The following is a 21,776-nucleotide window of genomic DNA, read 5'->3' on the forward strand; positions in this document are numbered from 1 at the left end:
GCGTGACGTGTATCCTTCGCCTTTCGACGACACCGTGCTTTCTTCTCGCGACGACAAAGAAGGAAGAGGAACGCAGGACGACGCGTCGTTCTCGTCTCCGCCGTCTCGCCGGCGACGGCCATGATTAACCACGTATCTTCTTCTGCTGTCTCCATTATACCCGGTGTGATACAAAACGCAGGGAGGAAAACGGCGAGTAGAAGAAGAAGAAGAAGAAGAAGAGGGGGGAGGACAATGGAGGAAGTGAGGCCGGGCCGGCCAGCGTCGCCGGCAGAGCGACTTGCGTTCCGCTTTTCCAGCGACGCGACCGCGACAGCCGCTCTCTCTCTCTCTCTTTCTTTCTCGCATTGTTCTCTCTGACCGCGGCAGACGCGCTCGTCTTCTTCTTCTTCTTCTTCTTCTTCGTCTCGTCGCGTGTCAATCGTTACGAAATCATCCTCGCTGCGTCAGCTTGAACTTTACGTGGCCGCCGCGTCGCGGTTGAGTCGCGATGAATCACGCGCGTGTTCCTCCTCGATAATCCAAAGTCCGGCTGGTAACGTCGCGCGTCAATGAGCGTCCCTCCGCCCCCGAGGAATTTTCCATCCCCTCGGCCTCGCGCCAGAGAGAGAAGGAATCGTCGCAGTGGCGTAAGAAATGGAGAGCCGGCTCTTCGTCGAGTGCTTTCACTTTCTTCGGAAACGTTTCGTTTTTCCGCCGATGTATACCGAGGTGTGAAAGGAGGGGGAGGGGAAGAATTGCATATACGAGTGGGCGTGTGTGTGTGTGCGTGCGTGTGTGTGTGTGTGTGTGTGTGTGCGTGCGTGCGTGCGCGAGCACGTGGAAGGCGAGACTTCCACTGTCGTTGCGAGACGATAGCTGGTATCGAAGCGAGCGACAAAGAAAAGAACACGGATGCGAGTAACCGCGTGAAAGAGGAGGAGGAGGAGGAGGAGGAGGAGGAGAGCGAGTGTCTCTGAATGTGCGTGTGTGCGCGAAGGAGAGACCCGACAGGGATGCTTAACTCGGGCGAGACGGGCCGCGGGTCCCGTGGTAATACATTTGTGATGACGAATTACTTATACGAATACCGACTAGCGAAGTAGTGATTTTCTTTAGCGTATCTGGGTTACGATGCACGGCGAAGGCGGGAGGGGGAGGGGGAGGCGCGACGGTCAACAGCGACCCAAGGTCAGCGAGCTCCGAATTCGGCGGCCCTGTGGGGTGGCAGTAAGTAGCGCGTCTGTGCGTAGAACGAAGGAAGAGAAACGAGTTGCGTGGCGGAAAAAGAGAGAGAGAGAGAGGGAGAGAGGGGAAAACAGCTAAGGGAAAGTCGGAGATTCAGTCGTTCCTGTGCGTCGACTGCGAGCGAGACGCCATTCGATAAATTCTGTATAAAAAAATTCACTTTACACTTACAAAAGTCTACACATACGCGTGTCCGCGAGTACACACACACACACACAACACATTTGTACATTTGCCCGAATACACAGAACATACACACACCTACACACACACACACACACACACACACACACACGTACACAAAAACACACACATGCGCGATACAAATACCGTACAACAATTATACATACTCGAATCTGTAGACTCTCGTAGGTTACTATTAATTGTAATGAATTATATCTTATATATATATATATATATACATATATATATTAATGTATAATTATATTTAGTTCTTAGGTTATGATGGCTATCATTTCCCGCTTGTACATACGCCGTGAGCTCGAAAAAATTAAATCTTTAACAAAGAATATCTATAATTTTTTCGACTGTTTTTGTACAGAGATAAAATAAAAACAAAAGGCCTCGTGCTTATGAAATTTCATGAATATAAAAAAAAACACGTGTGTCGGTTACTTCTGTCTCTCTCACCCCGACCGATGTAACGCGTCGTCGTTGTTCGCGCCGAACATCGCGAACGCTCCGTGCACGTTTCTCGAAAGAACCTCCGCAAGAAAGGCCGATTTTTTGCCCATTTTTCGGTCCTCGATTTTGAAATCGAATTTTATGTCCAAAAGATGGTTCATGATGAGACGTTAATTATAGAAAAGTTTTACGTTTAGCATACGATTGGCTTCCAAAGATGGAGAGGATCAAAGTGATCACCACCTACTAAGAAAGTATGACACTAATAACGCTTCATCGCACGAATTTTTGCAAAAATCTATCGGTATCTATGGGTTCTTTGAGTTGCTGATTATGAATCTGATGTCAGATTTAAAAGATTCAAGATGGCAGGCGCAACATGGCGGACACACATAGTGAAACAATCGTTTACTTTTATTGGGACTGTTATGCTGTGGTTTTTTTGGCTAGCTGATTGCGAATTTTTTTTATTGATTTTTCATAAACAAAAATATCAAATTCAAATTGATATGTTACATGACGCATAAAGGATAACGTGATACTTTTATTTGTTATATTTAGAAGCTTATCTTGCCTTCATTGGCTGGATAACGTTTTCATCTTGTCTTCACTGGCTGGATACCATTTTTATCTCGCCTTCATTGGCTGGACAACTTTTTCATCTTGCCTACACTGAAGGTAAATGTAAACCTAATAGAAAATTCGCAATCAGCTAGCTGAGAAAACCACAACATAACAGTTCTAATAAAAGTAAATAATTGTTTCCCCATTTGTGTCCGCTATTACATCCGCCATCTTGAATTTTTCAAATCCGACATCGAATTCGTAATAAGCAACTCAAAGGACCCATAGATACTGAATTTCGGAAAGATTGGCGCGATGAAACGTTGTTAGTGTCAAACTTCCTTGGTAGATAGTGAACCACTTTGACCCTCTATATCTCTCGAAACCAATCGTGTGCTCAATGTAAAACTCTCTTGTGATTAATGTCTCATCATGAACCGTCATTAATTCGTGTTAAAATTTATTTCAAAAATCGGGGACTAAAATACGGACACTTTCTGTGGAGGTTCTTTGCTCGACTCGACGAGTCGGCTCAGTTTTTCCGCGCGGTGCGCGCAACGATCTTCAACAGAGCGTCGACGATTGCGCGCGCAAGGCCGTCGACGACGATTTCGCGCGCGGGATGTTTCGTTAGCGCCGCCGAGACGCGCGTGTTTGCCGAGCAAACCGAACAGCCGAGGAGGACGCGACGACGAAACCTCGCGGTGCTTTGTCGGGGGCCAGCCTGCTGCCGTCGCGCTTATCGATTATTTATCCGCTCATTCTCGCCGTGCGGAAACGCTCGCGAGCGCGCCGTGTCTTTTTCCCCTTCTCTCTCTCTCTCTCTCTCTCTCTCGCCTACACGTGCGTGCGTGCGTGTGTCTCTCAGGTCGCCGAAACACGGAACGCACGCGAGAAACAGAGGAATTCAACGTCCGCAAACACCTTGTCCCCTCCCCTCCCCTGCCCCGCCCCCTCGCTGCCTGTCTCCGAGGATTCCCGACGTAATTGTTCGCGGAAACGCCCGCGATCGAGATAACTCGAGGATACACACACACACACACACGTGTCTCAAGCGCGCGAATCAATATCGGTGGCGCGTTATTCGTCTCGCGAACGTGCAATTTCGCCGTCGGCGGGAGATAACGCCGCCGAATGTGCTCGCGAAACGAGTCGATAAGAGCCGAGTTTGCGAAATCGCCGCTTCCGTCACTCGGCGATTCCGCGATTCGGCGAGAGAGAATAGCTATGACGCAACAGTCGCCGCCGCCGCCGCGCGAGGTGCGCGCACGTAGAATAAATTGACGTGACGCGAGAGCGATCTCGATTCGAGACGCGCTCGATTTTCCTGCCGATCGACTGCCTTTCGGTCGAGCGTGTCGAGCCCGCTTGAATTCTTCATCGAACGGTGGTGCAACGTCGGTGAACCGTTCCGAGTAAGAAAAAAATAATAGCAGAGAGATAGGCGATCTCTGAAAATCGATCCTTTCCTGCTCGATTTTTCAGCAGATTGACTCTTTCAAACGCCACCCCGTTGACCTCTTTGCTAAAGCGAGACGACATCGGTGAGCCGTTGGTACTACTGGGATGAGCGATGTTCGAAAATACATCGATGTTTAAAATATCGCTTGATAAAAAGAAATTGAAATTACATGGATTATTTATTCTAAAAAAAATAAAAAAAATCGATTTACCGATTAATCGCTTAAATTTGCAAAGTGGATATTTAAATTTAGTTAGACTAAACACTGCTAGGAGTGCGCTCGGAAACATCACTCGGATTAGCTCTCCTCGTTTACATGTTGGATGCGTTCTTAGATTCGCGACAGATGAAGCCGGCGTTATTCAATCCTTATTTTTCGCTGAGTGCTAAACAAGGATGGAATGACACCCGCAGTATTCTCAGTGTTACGAGAAATCCTCTTAAAGGGTCTTACACACCACCGATGCGACTACCGACGTGCTATGAGCGATATTTAATAAGAGTTTTTGTTTCAAGGAGAAAGAGCTTTCATTTCTTCTTTGGACAGAACTCTCATTAGATATCGCTTATTATTGTTCGTCGGTAATCAGTCAGTGCGCGAGGCCTTTAACTCGGCATCTCATTTGATGTATTTTCATTGATGTGATAAGAAGACTAATTTTGGGAAGATAAGTGCTCTTATTGGGCCATTCGGCAACGTTCCGAAACTTATCAACAAAAACCCTGTTATCCATAACTGTACAATAATTGTAGTAAAACTTTAAACCTTAAAAAATTAGCCAATCCCAATCTACTTTTACGAGAATAATTGACTGGTTGGCCAGTTTCTTAAGACTTAAAGCTTACTATACTTGTTGTAGATCCGGACTTGACGTCCGGATAAATTTCATTTACGATATTACAAAAATCCTCCATTTAAAAAAAATAAAAGTCGGTTGCCGATGTTGAGAAAAAATCATCAAACATCGATTGATTAAGTATAAAATAAAATCATCTGAAAACATCGATTAATTGAAAAGTAACTATCGGTTCTTTTGATTAATCGATGAAAATCACCCATCCCTAGTTGGCATACCAACGGATCGAAGCTCGATTCTCCATCAAGGAGAAGCGGTTCGTCGAGCAAAAATCGAGCAGAAAAGGATCGATGTTTGGAGGAGGAGATCGATTTTCTGAAGCTCGAGTCGAGATCGTCCGTCATTAATACGGAACACGCGCTCGCGCTCGTGTGCTCCCTCAGATAATTCTCCGGGTAATTCCCCGCGGCAGGGGGGAGGCGAAGCGGCCGTTGGGGATATCTTATTGAAAAACCACTCGGTCGGTACCGTTGTTCTCGCGTATTTTCCCCGACTCGCGAGTGAAGGGTTAATTGCGCGTTTCACGACGAGCCTGTTGTGCCAACAACATCGTCCGTTCTCTCCCCCCTCCTCACTCTCTCTCTCTCTCTTAGCTCGCCTTGGTTCGCGACTCGAGTAAAATGAGAATTAGCCGCGAGGTTAATTGACGCTACTTGCCGCGCGCGACGACGACGACGAGGACGACGACGACGACGAGGACGACGACGACGACGACGACGACGACGACGACGACAACAACAACGATTACGAGGACGATGACGACGACGACGACGACGACGACGACGAGAACGATGACAAGGACGACGACGACGAGGACGAGGATGACGACGACGACGACGACGACGACGACGACGACGGCTGATCACCGACGCTCGATGTAATCGAGTCCGCTGGACTGGTTCTATGACGAACGCGAGGATATCGGGGTCTGTGTAGACGATACGATACGACGCGCACGCGCGGAGAGGCCGCCGCGCCGGGAGGAAAGGAGCCGGCTGGTGAATTCGATACGCGATTTTTGCGCGCGCGAGCCTTCGGTGCGAAATCGTGGGAGAAGGTTGGGGATGAATCGCGGGGATGGCAAAGTGGAACGACGGTGTCGGTTCGCCGTGCCGATCTCGGCGTTACGCCTGTCGCCACGTTGCGGGGAAAAGAAAAACTGGCCCGCGAGAAACAGAATTAATCTTGTTAAAATTGCGGCCCATTTCAACTGTGCTTCTTCGTGGTGTTTCTGTTGTTTTCATGCATTTCCTTCTTGTTGCCTCAGCAGCGAGGTTGTTGACACTGTCGCGGCATTTTCCGGGAAAACGGCTTTCCCTGACTATAATTATCTCCCTGTATGCGATTATAAGATGGCGAGAAAGATATTCATAGTTGGGTCTCGTAATTAAGATCGTCTTTAGTTTATCTTTAGGCGCCGTGCGCAGGTTACTTTATCGGCTATTCGAAGGTAAACTTAAGGCTCCTGTTTCCTCACAGCGGCCATCTTGAACGATGACGTCAGAGGCGAGGAAGTCCGTACTAAAAATTCCGACGGATTACGTCGGAGATAAAAAGACACGTCCATAAAGTATACACATCCGTAAGACCAACGTCACCGGATCATGAGGGAAGGAAAGTCGCGTGCGATGTTGACTTTACAGCTATTTATTGCTTATCGGAGCGAAAGGAAAGTTTCCGGGGCGTTTGAGGGACATGTTCGATCCGTTGCAAGAGTGTCCGCTCTTTAAGGATACACATCTCATGATTTCGAAGTAATGCCTAGGGATCTTTCGCACAGAAAGGTCCTCGCTTCTGAAAGGTCGAAGAGCCTCAGGACGACCTTAGACGTAAAATCCGACCATGAGCACCGCCCATAGTCACACCAACACCAAATACCTCCCTCGCGGCAGGAAGGCAAGGAGCTTTCGGCTCACACACAGGCAAGGCAGGTAGGAGTCCCTCCGCAGGAAAGGACACGAGTCGCGGCGTCGTCGTCGTCGCGGTCGCGTTCGCGTTCGCGGCAGAGGCCTGGTTCAACAACCTGATCGGACGCGCTTAAGGTTTCCCGGGGTCTCTCGACGATGTGGGACAGATAGGAGGCGGCCTCGAGCGAGCGAGCGAGCGAGCGAACGAACGAGCGAGCGGAGCGAAGAAGTCGAGGCGTGCGAAATGACGGCGAATTACTGTGGCCGAGAAAGAGGAGCGCCCGGGATAGGGAATCGCCGCCGCCGCCGCCGCCGCCGTCGCCATCGCCGTCGCCGTTGCCGTCGCCGTCGCCGCAGCCAGCCGCCGCAGCCACCGATGATGGTTGTCATGGAGGTCAACGTCGGTTGTTGCCCCGGCCTCTTGACGTCGCTTGGCCCGCTCCTCCCCGGTTAGTGGCCCCCTTGTAGGTTAGAATTGCTGATTCCATTCGGCATGGACTCCCTTTCTCCTCGAATGCACCCCTGCCTCCCTCTCTCTCTCTCTCTCTCTCTCTCTCTCTCTCTCTCTCTCTCTCTCTGTCTGTCTCTCTCTCTCTCTCTCTCTCTCTCTCTCTCTCTCTCTCTCTCTCTCTCTCTCTCTCTCTCTCTCTCTCTCTCTCTTTCTCTTTCGTCTTTTTCTCCCCGTTCTCCGTCCTTCTCCCTCTTCTTGCTCTCTTTCATTCGTATTGTGTAATTTTTCGAGCTGAAGAGGGAAGTAATGATGTGGGAATTTAATTGTACCGGAAAATTCGCCGGTTTTGTTTATTCACATCCATTCCCCGTTTTCCTTCCATTCTTCCCTCACCTCTTTAACAGCGTTTCGTTTGCCCTTCTCTCTCCCTTTCTTCTCTCCCTCTTTTCTCTTCTTAACATTCTCTCTCTCTCTCTCGCTTGCTCGTCGGGCTCTCCTCTCTTTCTTGGAACTCCTCTCACTTCTCTTCCTCCTTTTCTTCTTCCCACTCTCTTCTCTCCCTCTCTTTCTTACATTCCCTGTCTGTCTGCCTCAGTCTCTGCCGGTCCCTCCCGCCCTGGACATCCTCCTCTGTCAATCTTTTCCGCGCGACCTCTTCCTCCCGAGCTCGTTCCTCGCCGAGACTGTGTATCACACTTTGACGCCGGCCAACTACGTGCGCCATTCGGTCACGTTGCGTAATGCCACGAAGAGTGATTGCCGCTAGTCGACCGGCACGACCGGCAGGCCGGGCCGAGCTCTCGACGCTCTGAACGTCGAGGTCTTGCGAGTGTTCGGCGAAAGAGAGAGAGAGAGAGAATAATAGAATCTCCATTCGATCTTGGGCGACAAATCCTGCCTAGGACCACGACGCGTCGATCATGCTCAGGATACGCGGATGATCATCTCGCGCCGGGGAGACCGGATTGGTAATAATGGGCTAGCTTTGTGTCTTATCGTCCCGCTAATACCCGGGTTGTCTCGAGGACAATCCTTGTCGAGTGCTCAGCGTGGTCGCGATTCAAAGTACTGCTGTAGACCGGGTATTTTCATATTCTATCTACAGATTCTCTCAGATACTCAGGTATCAAGAAAATTCCTTGATGACATCATGTGTTTGCCTCTATATCAGTATGTTCTCCTCATCAGTCTGCGTATGAAAGTGCTAAAGTCACGTCGACAAAGATTGAGTACCTTATCAGGTATTTCTTACTTTATTTGGGTATATTCCGATGTAAAAATGTCTTGGCCTCTACACGGGTATACAGGGTGTCCCATTTTAAAGGATCCACTCAAGTACCTCAGAAACACTGCGTTAAATCGAAAAATGTTTCAGACAAAAATTGTTTGCTTCGAAGGGAGACGTAAGACAGTGGTAGCGTTTTGTTTGCAGATGGCGCCACTTTCGAGATATACACTGATCATCAACTTTCTTCAATGGAAATCCCAATTTTTTATTGCATCCTCTTTTTCTGCCAATTAATTTGAACAACTTTTGTCTGAAACATTTTTCGATTTGACGCAGTGGTTCTGAGACATTTGAGTGGATCCTTTAAAATAGAACACCTTGTATATCCTTCTCGACAGTTTGTATACAAAAGTACCAAAGTAACGCGAACAAGGATCAAGCGCTTTACTAGATATTCCATATTTTACTCCGATATCCCGCGATACGAAACTTCAATATCCCATAAAGCATCCGCTTCCTGTTTATCCTGAAACTTTCACGCATAGGACGACTCGAATGCAATTAATAAGAACTCGCCGGATCTCCTCCTCCGGTAGCCGGCGAGCAAAATACTCTGCCACCCCCCTCCCCCCGCCGGCTAAAGTACTCGATATTCCTCAGAATTGACAGCACCGATGCCGAGCGAAGCGTTCAACGGTCCGGCCCGTCTATATGAAAAGTTAGGTTAGGACCACAAGGGGGTCTTTTTCCCCCGCGTCTTCCGTCATTACGAGAGCCTCGATGCTTGCTGTTTTTCGTCGATGCCAAAGACGAGTCTTAATTGCGCTTATCGATTGCCGCGGCCAAGGGGAGCAAGGTCCCCTTCCTTGTCGTTCGCCCGCCGACTCCTCGACTCCCTCCCTCCTTCACCGTCACCCCGGCTCCCCTCTCGCTCGCTCGATGACTCGGTTCGCCTCTTATCATCGAACAACGGCGAGCCTCCGCAGAGCCGTCACCTTTTTTCCCCGCTCTCAGTTGTGCACATTCCGCCTTGGGAGATGCGGCGCATTGTCCCACGTCGAGTGCACTCTGCTCGTCGCGACGACGATGACGACGGCGACGACGGCGTCATTTTCGCGCCGCGCATCCGCCACGGCCACTCCGTGCGAAATCGAGAGAGAGAGAGAGAGAGAGACTCAGCCGAGGCTGCGGGCTATTCACGCCGAAATCCAGCCACGCGAATCCGGACATAGCAGTATTGTTCGTTCGCGTGAACGGCCTCGTCATTTCATCGATCCGCCCGGCCCGCGTCATGCCCCGCGTCTTGCCGCACGAGCGCGTAAATATTATTTAAGCGCTCACCCCCCTCCTCTGCTGCAACCCGTCCGCCGAACCACCCCACTAGAGCATTACGGGGATGCCGTTATGAAGCCGGCGAAATTGGGAAGTTTTAATTGCCTCGCGTCCCGCTCGCGCGGCTCGATCGCGGTCGCTCGTTCGAGCTCCACGAGAGAGAGAGAGAGAGATAGAGAGAAGTCCTCGAGAAGTTCGGCTCCGCTCGCGGACATGAAATCCGCCGCGTTTCCAATTACGGACCAGGGGCGGTTAGGAGGGTACGCGCGCCGTGCGCTGTGCGTGTATACTGTGCACAGCGCAAACGCCCTCCTCCCCCCCCCGTCGGCTCCCCCCGGCTGTTCGAGAAGCGCACGGAATTTCGTAAGCTCTCTCTCTCTCTCTCTCTCTCTCTCTCTCGGTCTCGCGGTCGTTAACCTTACCGCGAAAACGGATAAGACGATTCGGTTCTGGCCGCCACTGGTTGCGAACTACTTATAGATACGCCGCCGTGGCGTATGAAGGTGCCATTAAAGTGCCGCTGCCGCGATACAGGACGTTCCAGGTGTGAGGAACGTATTTCGCAGGTGCGGGGGAGGGGGGAGGGGGGTGGACTTGGCTTTGTCGCGACGTGAGAGCGGCGGTTCTAAAGATAGGGGAGGGGGGGGCAATCTCGATTCGTTTTATATAACCAGACGTCCTCTTCCGTAAATCGATCCTTTTCCGCTTGAGTTTTGTATCAGATCGATTCCACCGGACGTTGACCCGCCGGGGGTTGATTTCTCCGTGCGCCGAAGCTCGTGAAGAAGGAGAATTTTCCAGGTGGAAAGCACTCGAGAGCGGTTTTATTTATCGCGAATTCACACTCGAGGAAAAGATTCGCGACGGAAGCGTCGGGCTCGCGAGCAATCTGGAATCGCGAACGCTCTCGAGTCGCGAACAGTCTCGAATCGTGAGCGATCTCGACTCTCGAGCGATGCAAAATCGCGAGCGACCTAGAATCGCTCACGATCTTGAATCGTGAGTGATTTCGAATCGAGAGCGATGTAGAATCAGAAACAATCTCGAGTCGTGAATGATCCAGAGGAGTGGATGGCACGGATCTCTCCCTGCCATCTTAAACTCCCGCGAAAAAGGCCTGGATTTCCTAACTCTGAAGTACTCGAGAGGAGAACGGGAATATCCCGAGCAAAAAATTGTTAGGGCCCACCCTCATGAAGCAAAAGGCTGAAAGTAGGACGCCTTAAGAAGGGGTGCCTCATTATCACCATATCAGGCCCCGAGATGGATCGTTTAGGGATATCTTAAATTTAACAAATAAGACTTTGATAAGGAAAGACTTTAAGATAAGGAAGGACTTTGAAGAGGGCGTTAGAAGGATTTTTTAGGGATTTGCTTTAGATCTGATAAATAAGGCTTTGACTGAGAAGGATCTTGTTTTAGAGAAGGATTTTTTAAGAATGCCTTAGATTTTACGAGAAATAACGCTTTAACATGGAAAACTGATCCTTAGAAGGATCTTTCAACGATTCTATAAGATATATAAGATCAAGTTTTGTTATACAAAATTAATAAGATCTAGAGCATCTGTAATAAAATTCATAGTTTAGCATTAGTTTGGTCATAGTTTAGTATTGTTTCAGTAGGCACGCTCTATTTGGTTTTCTAAAGATTTTTTAATCACATCGCAATTAAAAACAAATTTTATTAGTTTTATTAATTGTCATATTCATTAGCCTCTTTCAAGGATTTTTCTAGTATTGCCTTCGTTTTGGAATGCAGCAAACTTTAATCAAAACAGTGGCAGGATTTTTATGTGTACAGAATGCGATATTTTATCGTAAAGTATGATGTTAGGGAAAAATAATCGGGCCCTTACCAGAGCCCTATTAATTTTTCTACTCGGGACTTCCCAACTTGCAGGGTGGTAGTCGCAGGCGGTACTTTTATTTTTCGCGAGTTTATACAATATGGCACGTGAGGAAAGGACTCGCGTAATAGTCGCCGTGGAATCGCTTGCGCTTCTCGCGAATTTAAACCTGACGGGAAGAGATCAGTCTCCCGGAATCGCGGACGATTTCCAACCGCGAACAATCTCGCATCGTCAGCGATCTCGCGCGATGTCGTGAATGATCCAAGGCTAGGACCGGAAGGTACCCTCTTCCAGCTGCGTGGAACCCGCGTGGAAAGCGCGTAAATTCGTCAACGTGGAGAGGCACCACCTCGCGGACGTTTTCACTCGCCCGACGAAAAGACTCAGCGACCTGAAATCGCGCGAGCGATCTCGCGCCGCGAGCGGCCTGAAATCGCGCTCTCGAGTCGACTCGCTCGTCTCGCTCGCGTGAAAAATCGCTGCGCGGAAGATCGACGATAAGCGATAACGGGTCTCACGCATTCAACGGCAACGTAGATGCCAGCCGGCACAGATACGCGCGCTCGTCTGCGCGACGTGCTAATAACTAATAAGCACTTTATGGCGCGTTGTTGTTTAAACTTTAACACACACACACACACACACGCGCGCGCTCACGCCTGCGGCTCGTCCTCGTGCGTCAACCTGCCTACCACACCTAGCTCGTTTCCCCTGGGCACTCGAACGCGTGACGAAGCGCATATAATAAGATAACCGACCTTGTAAACGAGATTATTGCGCGCGACGCCGCGCGATTTTTCTCCGAGGCGACGCTCCGCATGCGAGACGATTATCCTTCGAGTCGTCGCGCCATCGACGGTTAGGCTAACGGCGACGGTGTCGACCAGCGGAAGGCGCGCACCGCGTTGCCCGCTCAGTCAGTTAACAGTTTTTCGTTTCGACTTGCTCGCGCGTTTTCGTGTCGACGCGCTCGTTAACGCTTTCGAAAGTACGCGCGCGCGCGCGCGCGCTAACGCCCGGTTCAAGGACCTTTTTATTACCCACATAAGTGACTTCATTCGCCCGTGACTCATCGTTTCGCGTCTAATGTCGGGTCTGTCGGATACAAACGGACGCGCGGGGAGTAACGAATTCGCGCGGAGGATCGCGTCGCTATTCGGTCGCGAGCGCTCTCGAGTCGTCCGGATGTCGCCGAGAATAGTCGCTTCCAGTTGATATTCCACGGCTGTTCGCGGTATTATCCCGCTATTACCTGAGTAGCTGATGATTCTGCGAATTAGCCGGTTCCCCGGCCATCGTGATGAGCGCACGTAGCACGCTAATTGGCAAAATCGCTTCAATACGTGACGCGAGCGCCCGAACAGAAAAGTAACTAGCCGGTCGAAAAGTAACTAGCCGAGCGAGGAAAGGTTGGCAGAGATGGGCGATCTCTCGAGATCGATCTTTCAAATGGATTCTTTTTTTCCTTGACTTTTGTGCAAATTCATTCTTTCAGACGCTCGCTTCTTCAGCTCGCTTCTCAAGCGAGACAAACGACGTTGAAGTTTGGAGCGTTCTTCGAGCGAAAATTGAAAATAGCCTTTATCTTACAAAAATCCACTTAATATAAATGCGAAACAATTGGTCTGGTTCTTTTTAGCCGCACCGCTGAACTGCGGTGCAATAAGTTAGTGTGAGACAATTATATTTTTCCGCACTCCAACTGTTATTGCATCTGTTCAGCAGTGCAGCTGAAAAGAACAGACCCAATATTGATGAATAAATATATCGATAGATCGATACTCTATTCTCCGTCGAAAAAATCAATTTGTGGAAAAATCGAGCAGAAAAGAATTGATTTTCCGAAGATTCACTGGCTCGTTAATGGCTGCTGATTATTTATACATGTATACATAATTATTTTACGATATGTGGAGTTGGCTTTGTCATCCAGCCTCGTTTTCTAGTCTCATTATATATCGATGATGGAGTAGTAGTTTTTTATCCATCTCGTAATCTAGCAGCTGTACACCCGCCATTAGCACTTAAAAAACCAGGTTGTAAGTTGAAATTCAGGTTAGGTTATTTCATGAAAAGAAAGCGGCGACGCGAACGTTACATTGCTGGCTGGCAACTAGTTCTCTATCCCATGCAACTGTAACGTCGTTTATTTAACAATCAGCAAACTCATTTATCCGGTCATTGAGAGGAATGAGTGTTGCATTAACTGACACCCTCGGGGTCTAATTTCTATCAGGGTGTTTAGAAGCCTATCGGGGTCATTATATACAAAGACGTTTATAACAATCCATATAAATGTGAAACTAATGGGCAACGTACGCGCTGAATGGAAGATTTAGTGAACTCTAATTAGGCCGAGTGTTAAGCGCGCGCCAAATTGGACGACGAGTCCCAAAGGCGCCGAGGATATACGTAATAACGTAGAGGAGATCGTTCGGGTAAATTTCCGAAAGCCATTCGCGCCTGATAATTGCTGCTAAATCTGACGTCAGATTTATCGCGATTAGTGTCGCATTACTTTCCCAGATTTATCTGCGCACTGTGATTATATGTTTATGTGATAACGCAACTGAATGTCTATTCTAACCTAACCTAACCTAACCTAACCTAACCTAACGCGCACTGCAATATAGAGTGCCGCTTTATCTTCCGACTTAGAATCCAGTAAAAAACAGCGTCGAATGTAGATAAATAGATGTACTATCACAGAGACTTCTCTGGAGAAATAGTGTAAAATTATCAGCGACACACGACGTTGTCGAAACTTTTTGACGTTAAACCTCTGTGTCGGTGAAAATTGACTCGAGGACATTTCACCAGAGACCGTTCGAAGTTCTAAAGCAGTTTGGTGAAATCATTTTCGCGGCGATAGGCGCGTTCGGATGGCTTCCGAAGGCACAGCCGATCGTTCAAGCGCGTCATGTCGGACAAACACCAGCCACGATCCGACGAAGAACTGGGACGCCATCTTTTTGTGCTTTTTGTACATGCAAATTTATGCCGCCGTTAAGTGTACGCTGCTCCGTCTTAACGTGTTTCGCAGAAAATCCACGAGCGCGCGTATATAAAGATCTTTCCGCGCAACTTCACGTGTATATTTTAAAAGCTTCTAAATTCAGTCGCAAAGGTGCAGCAAAGTGTTCTCGGAAATCTCCCTCACCCGCGAAAACGCGCTGTCGCTCTGTGTGTGTGTGTGTGTATCATAAGCCGCGGAAATTTTGCGTCAGGCAAATGTCTACCAGGCCAATTGACAGTGCTGCTTCAGCTGTCAGTGCCGATTGTTGTCGTTGAGTCACGAGTGACGACGTTTAGCGATTTACATGAGATTACGCAGTCGCTTTTTTCGCCCATTGTTTCGGTAGTCTTGCGGTCACATTTTCCATGACCGTTTTTTACTCTTTCATCTTGTTTCATTACGCGTCGAGTCGACGAAGCACGGACGTGCTACGACGCGAAGTGCGCGATCGGCGCATTCATCACAATTCTCTATCGGGTGTGATAAAAATATTTCGTCGGCATCGTGTTTTCTCCGGTCGAATCTAGAGTGAGGCAGCATTATGCGGGAATACCCGAGGCGGCGCCAAGATGGCGATGATGATGATCCTTTTGACTTTAACGAACGCTTGACAAATTTACGAAAGCAAAGGAGGCACCCGAGTGAAAATTTAAGTCGGCTTTAAGTTCGTAATCTTTGTCGTTCTTTGGCAAATAGCTTGAGTAGCTTGAGTGCTGGAAATTTCGACTCGGGAACATCTCCTCGAGCACATTTCTCGAGCCTCAGGAGCGGACCGATTAAAAAATCAGAGGAGATTAGTTTAACGCTGCGAAGCGACGACGCAAATATGACATCTCGGCCGATCGTACGACGAGATCTCTCTTTCGCTGCCCGCGGAATCTTGCGATGAATATTTATTCACGATAATTTTATCATTTGTCATCGAACAAGAAACATCAAGATAGAAAAATTGAACGTATCTAAACGTACATACACGTGTCAGTCCTGAAAAGGTTAACTCGTTTGCATGAGCGGCGCATGCGTCCGCCTGTTTCGCAGTCACTTACCGGAGTGCGCGGAAGGACTCTTCAAGTCTTTCGGCTTTCACCGAAAATGGATTGATTCACAAAACTCACGCGCCCTTGACTCGCTTTTTATTACGTTTAACTAAATTGATCTAAAGAAAACAAAAAAATTGAGCGATACATATACAGGCATATCTCCCCGATTCCCCGAAGAGAGCGAAACTACACTCTCATTCTGCGCGTTTCCAAGGAGCGAGGACGACCTCGGGCGAATTTCGGGGCGATTTAACCGCCGTCGAGAGCCCCAGTTTTCCAATTTCGCACGTCCGCGAGGCGAGTCGTTTTACGGAGCCGATCGAGAGCGTGCGCGATCGAGAGAGACGTTTTCCTTCACCGACGCCATATTGCTTCGCGCTGATAGTCTAACGCGAGTTTACGGCGACAGTCGCTCGTCCGTAAGGTAACACTTTCGTCTTTATGAATACAGAGACGAAATGAAACCGTCGCGGCACGAGACTCGCCGCGTTTTACAATCGAATCGACCGTAAATCCCTCGATCTCGTCGCGAAGGACAACGATGACGCGCGCGAGCGCGTATACCGCTGCGCTGATGACGCTCCTCACAATTACATTGTGGTCATTGGCAGAGCGCGCTTAATTACGTCAGCCGTTGAACGTGTGTCGAAAGCCGAGGCGGTTTCCATAGTGTGAGAAATTCGTACTCCCCGACGGGGGGGGGAGGGGAGGGGGTCTTGCGTAACGACGCGCGGCGCGCCAAAGGCAGCTGGCCATTTTGCCTTTTTCTTCTCTTTCGGCTACGTTTCGTCAATACAACGCGGGAGAAAGTGTTGCCGCCGCTCGATCCCTTCATTAGCGTCGCATACGTCCCACTGTGTGTGTCTCTGGGCAAACTTTGGCCCCTCTGTGGGCCACTAGCGCGAAAAAACGGCTAATTCGCGCGCTCCCTCCCCCTTTCATACGCAGCTTCGGTGAATCCTTAGGGTTCCCGGCGGCGGCCATATTGGATGGTGACGTCACACAGGCGAGAAATGACGCGCTGAGGATTCTGCGTGCCACATCTCAACAGAAAGGTACTTGTGTGGGAAAGAATACTTGAGAGCATTGTGTTCGGAGCGTGTCTCCCTTGATAATCAATTAACAACCATCGAATGTAATATGAGGCTTAGCCGCGTGCGCATGCGCAATCTCTCTCTCTCTCTCTCGTTCCGCTTCACCGTCAGGGTAATTATTTTTGTAATATGTGCACACACACACACACACACACACACACACATTGTGATGTTGGCGATGATAATCTTTTGTGCATATTACTATTATCATTTTTTTTCGTCAGAATAGTAAAATAATAATAGCTTTCCAGCGCCAAAGATAATTCGCTTTTGTCTATTTTGAACGGATGCGGATATTTGAAAGATGCTGCATCAATACTCTTTTTTTGAGTACTATCTGACATACGGAGATACCCGGGTATTTTTTAAATTATCCGGATTTCCGAGTGTCTCCGAGTATTCAATTGATTATTTTATTACTAAATGAATACATTATATTTTGGAATATTTATTTATTCATTTGCATTTATGTTTATTAATAAGGTTTGCATAAAATAGATATCTTACGGGAGTTAGACTTGGTTTAATTTTTTAACTAGAATATGCTAAAAAAACTATAAAATAACTACACAAAGTACTCATTTACCTCGCAGATGGACGAGAAGGATATATTTGTATAAAAACGAACATATGGTGCTATTTAAAAATTTCTTCTCGTTCCCGGATAGTTCCAGGTAGAACTCGCAAGCCTGAGTCTCTTTCCTCAAATACTCCCGAATACCCACAGGTATAAAAATATCAACACAAAGACATCAGAACACAAAAAGTGCCATGTATCCAACATCCACGTCAAATTGTGTCCGGGTCGTTAAATCGAAAGGTCTATTTCTCGGCTCGACTTTTCATTTGCGTCGAGGTAAGATGCCAAGCTTACTCGCTCCCGAATGAAGCAAGCTTCGAAGATAATAGAAACGCCGCTAATATGCGTAACGCTAGCGCAGCTGGAAACAGAACATATTTTCAGCACCGGCATACGCTAGGCAGGTCTTCATTGTTCGGGAGCTTTCTCCGATGCAAAAGTAAAGAATATTCGAGGCAGCTCAGCAGCTGCTAAGTCGTCCTCGCTGCGCCATTTGTTGAAGTAGTCTCATAGCAGCTGCATCGATGGAAAGGTGAGCAACTCTACGTCGATGGTGCTGATGAAATTGGCCACCTCTTCCTGTCAGTGACTTCAGTGTGTCCTGTCAGTGTGCTCTCTTCGTGTACTTCCGCGTGTAATCTCCACGATCGCGCCCGCGCACGTTCACGCGTCTGTCGCGGTCTCCCGCGTGTAACAGATCAGGACTCGGTCCTGCTGGGGTTAAGGCCGAGCCTGCGGCTCGACGATAGGTCTTCCGTGAAGGCTAAATATCGCCGGCGACGAGCGGCGACCGGCCGATCGCGTTGCGAAATCGTCGCGAGCGTGTCGCGCGACCCGCCATCACGATTGATCGAAATCGACCAGTCGACCGACCGCATTTGAATTTCCACGGCGACCTCTCCGCGATGTGTGTGTGTGTGTGTGTGCGTGTGCGTACGTGTTTATGTGTGTACGCGATGGCAGGCACACAGCTAGCTGTGCGGAGGCCGATTTTTCTCGCCGCCGCCGACTACCGGCTCGTTCCGGCAAAGAAATGTCACGGCTGCGCAAATCTTGACCGACTTGATATCTCGCGCGTTACGTCAGCGTTCGCGACTGCGTGTGCATGTGGCAAACATTCTGTCGGGTCGCGGGAACCTTTCTAAAGGTGACTGCACACCGAGCGGACCAGCGCGCATCGCGTCGCTCGTCCGTTTCCTCTCTCGACTCGGCCAGATGAGTGTTCGAATGTTCTCGTTCTCGTTCGCCCGTAAGATGTACACTCTAACCTTAATTCGTATTCGCGCGCGTGCGCATGCGCGCGCGATCGACGACTTCGACGTCGATCGTGAGGGCCATCACATGTAGAAAAATTTTAACCGTAATCGTAAGGTTGTAAGAAAACTGACCGATCACAGTCGATCCTTTCTCTTGTGACATTATAATAATCGACTGTGATTGGTCAGTTTTCTTACAACCTTACGGTTACGGTTAAAATTTTTCTACGTGTGATGGCCCTGAGAGACAATTCGGAAGCACCGAGGGGGTGGGATTGTCCGCGCGAGGGAGTAAGATTCTCCGAATTCTTCATCTTCCCCAACTTGCGTGCACGTTACGCACTTTCGTGCGTTGATCTGCTCTTCTTAAACGTTTTTTTCTTTTTTCTCATGGGATTTACAGGTCTGGCGATAACACAGTGAGCCACGATGGAGGACATCATCGCGCGGGACCCGTCGCGTCCTTGGCGCAATCGGAGTCCGCTGCCGCCGGAAAGCCAGCGGAAGAGTCCTCGTCGATATTCGAGATGAGCCTGCCTGTCACTACCTTCAGGCTGGAGGAGATGGTTTATAGGGGAGAAGGAAACGCCAATATCGTGATCGCGCTGCCGCAGGTGAGTGTTCTGAGCACGCTGAGGTAAAGAGAAACGTCGTTGATGGCCCCCGACGAGGTTATGGTCATTTTCTGCGCCAACCATCTTGTCTCGCTGCTCTAAGAGGAAAGATGGCAGCGGCGATATGCGTATAATTAGGCTCGATTATCGTTAATAGCCACTACAGAGCAGCATCCGCAAAAAATGCTACCATTCCAAGTCACAACACGATTATACTCGCGGATACCGATCGGCCGTACTTTGTTTTCTCGGCGCGTTCGGCGCCGGTCGGAGTGCTCCGAACGGCGTTTGTCACACGGACGGAGGTGTAAACGTGCCGACATGTTGTTCCAATTAAAGGCGTTCCGCACATTTGCACGCTTCTGAGCGGACTAGTTCCTTAGGAAGTTTCGCAAGCGTGTGTGTGTGAGCGGAGTAGCGAAGAAAAACGAAGAGGCGTCTTATCGCGCTTAGTGCCCTCCGCGAAATTGCCGAGCGCTGTCTATATCGCGAGTAGCGGAGTACGCGAATGAATAAAAAGTCTGCAAAAGGTAAAACCTAAGACGCGCAAAAAAAGTACAAAGTGGCCGCGAGCTCTCAGCAATGTAGATATGCGCGTAATAACGGATTCGTCAAGTTCCCTTTTAACTGACAGGTGCACGCGCGTCCTCTCTCTCTCTCTCTCTCTCTCTCTTCTCTCTCTCTCTCTCTCTCTCTCTCTCTCTCTCTCTGTTTCACACACTTTTTCCTTACACACCGTTCGCGACTCTTCTTTTCCACTTCTCATGCCCCCTTGTAGATTTTTACATTTTCGCATAATTTCTCTTGTACCTGTTCATTTCACTTTCCTTCTCTCCCCTTCATTACATTAAAATTTATTTTTATTTTACATTTATTTTTTCTGCGCATCGTGCGTTCCTTCGTACGTTTATCTCGACGTTTTTTCTCACGTTTTACGTTTTTTAGTTTCTTATTATTTTTTATCTTACACCGTGTGTCTGTACATTTTACCTTTTCTCTGCTTCAATAACATTTTTATTTTCATAATAATTCTTTTCTCTCTCTCGGTATATTCGCATCCTCATATTTATTTTAACACTTTTCGCTTTTTATTTTCTAATTGTTTGTTACTTGTCTCCTATCTCGTCGTGTATCTATCCATCTTTACTTCTCTTCCACCTCAATATTCATATATTTCTTTTCACTTTTATTTTTATATTTATTTCCCCTTGTGTTTATATCTCGATGCTTTTCCTCACACGCGAGTAATCTACATTCTTAGGAGATAAACTTTAGAGTGTTAATAAATGCTCTTATCTATCTCCGTCTCTCTCGACGAGACCGATGCAGAACTCAAAGTATCCAAAGAAAAACACGGGCTTCTCTCTCGCAGTGGATGACTCCTGCGCGCAGATTCTCTCCCGCGTCGCGTCTGCTCCTGTAGGAGGAAAGAAACGGCGCGATAAGATGCGTCTTATTCCTCGTCCAACGTTCCGCGTCATTTGTCGTCATTGGCGCTTCCTTCTCGGGCCGAGATAGACGGGCGATTACAATGCTGTAGGTATACACACGATGCATAATGGAGATGCAAGTCGCCGAGCGGGAGACGGAAGGAGGCGTTCCACGAGGCTCGCGATAATCGATCGTACGAGCCGTTCTCTCTCTCTCTCTCTCTCTCTCTCTCTCTCTCTCTCTCTCTCTCTCTCTCTCTCTCTCTCTCTCTCTCTCGTCAACAGATAAGGACATGCGCGATTTCTTACGTTTTCGCGGGCGAAGTCGCGGCGAAGTTATCGTCACGTGATAACGATTTTGCAAGAGCCGCGGCCTTGAGCACAATTTCAGGAAAAACAAACGCGCGGACGCACGCATTTTTCCCGTCCTCGCCGACGTGATGCAATTGATGTGCCGCGCAGAAACGTCGATATCGACGTCGTTTGCCTTGCCTCCGCGTCCGCGACACGTTATCCCGTAGCGGAAAAATCCATTTCAGGCTCGGTAATGAAGGCGTACGTGGACGACGGGCAGAAACGCCGCGGACGTAAAGCACAACCTGCGCACGCGACAGAGAGAGAGAGAGAGAGAGAGAGAGAGAGAGAGAGAGAGACGTCTGCTTCGCTTTTCGGTTCTCGCGAGAATTTCACTCTCGTATCTCGCGATCGACGAAATCTGACAAGTCCGTAATTAATTGACAGAAGAGCGCGTTACGATAATAATACTCGAGACAGTCCCTCCCCCCCTCTCTCTCTCTCTCTCTCTCTCTTTCTCGGTCCGTCTTTGCGACAAGTCGCCCAAGTCGGACGACTCGGTGGACGCAGCGTATTCTTTCGGGACACGCAGATAAACGAGCCGCATAAATAATTTCGCTTAATTGCCCATCGCGACGTCCTCTCGCGACGGCGGTCCCGTCGCTCTCTTATCTCCGTTGCTTATTTATGCGGAGCGCGTCGCATCAGCGTCCCTCCTTCCCTCCTCTCGTCGCGCGCGTTGCACCGCAGGAAATGAATTTTTCCACTTTGCGCGTCCTCCTCCTCAGGTGCGCGTCGCCCGACAGAGAGAGACAGAGAGAGACAGAGAGACAGAGAGAGACAGAGAGAGAGAGACAGAGAGAGAGAGAGAGAGAGAGAGAGGGAGGGAGGGAGGGAGAGATCGATACACGGTCGTCGTCGTCGGAT

The 21,776-nt window shown here is 48.9% G+C and overlaps 1 protein-coding gene across 3 annotated transcripts in view; it reads left to right on the forward strand.

The window, feature by feature from the left end:
* Ipk1 (Inositol phosphate kinase 1) overlaps nucleotides 1-21,776 on the forward strand; it is a 185,428-nt gene that overhangs the window by 108,049 nt on the left and 55,603 nt on the right. For all 3 annotated transcript variants that reach the window (XM_019845350.2, XM_025305652.1, XM_025305651.1), the window contains one exon: nucleotides 18,915-19,125. In XM_019845350.2, the coding sequence (XP_019700909.1) occupies nucleotides 18,915-19,125 (211 nt within the window). The remainder of the gene's footprint in view (nucleotides 1-18,914; nucleotides 19,126-21,776) is intronic.

This window comes from Harpegnathos saltator, unplaced genomic scaffold (genome assembly GCF_003227715.2).
Source record: "Harpegnathos saltator strain DR-91 unplaced genomic scaffold, Hsal_v8.6 scaffold708, whole genome shotgun sequence".
Lineage (NCBI taxonomy): Eukaryota > Metazoa > Arthropoda > Insecta > Hymenoptera > Formicidae > Harpegnathos > Harpegnathos saltator.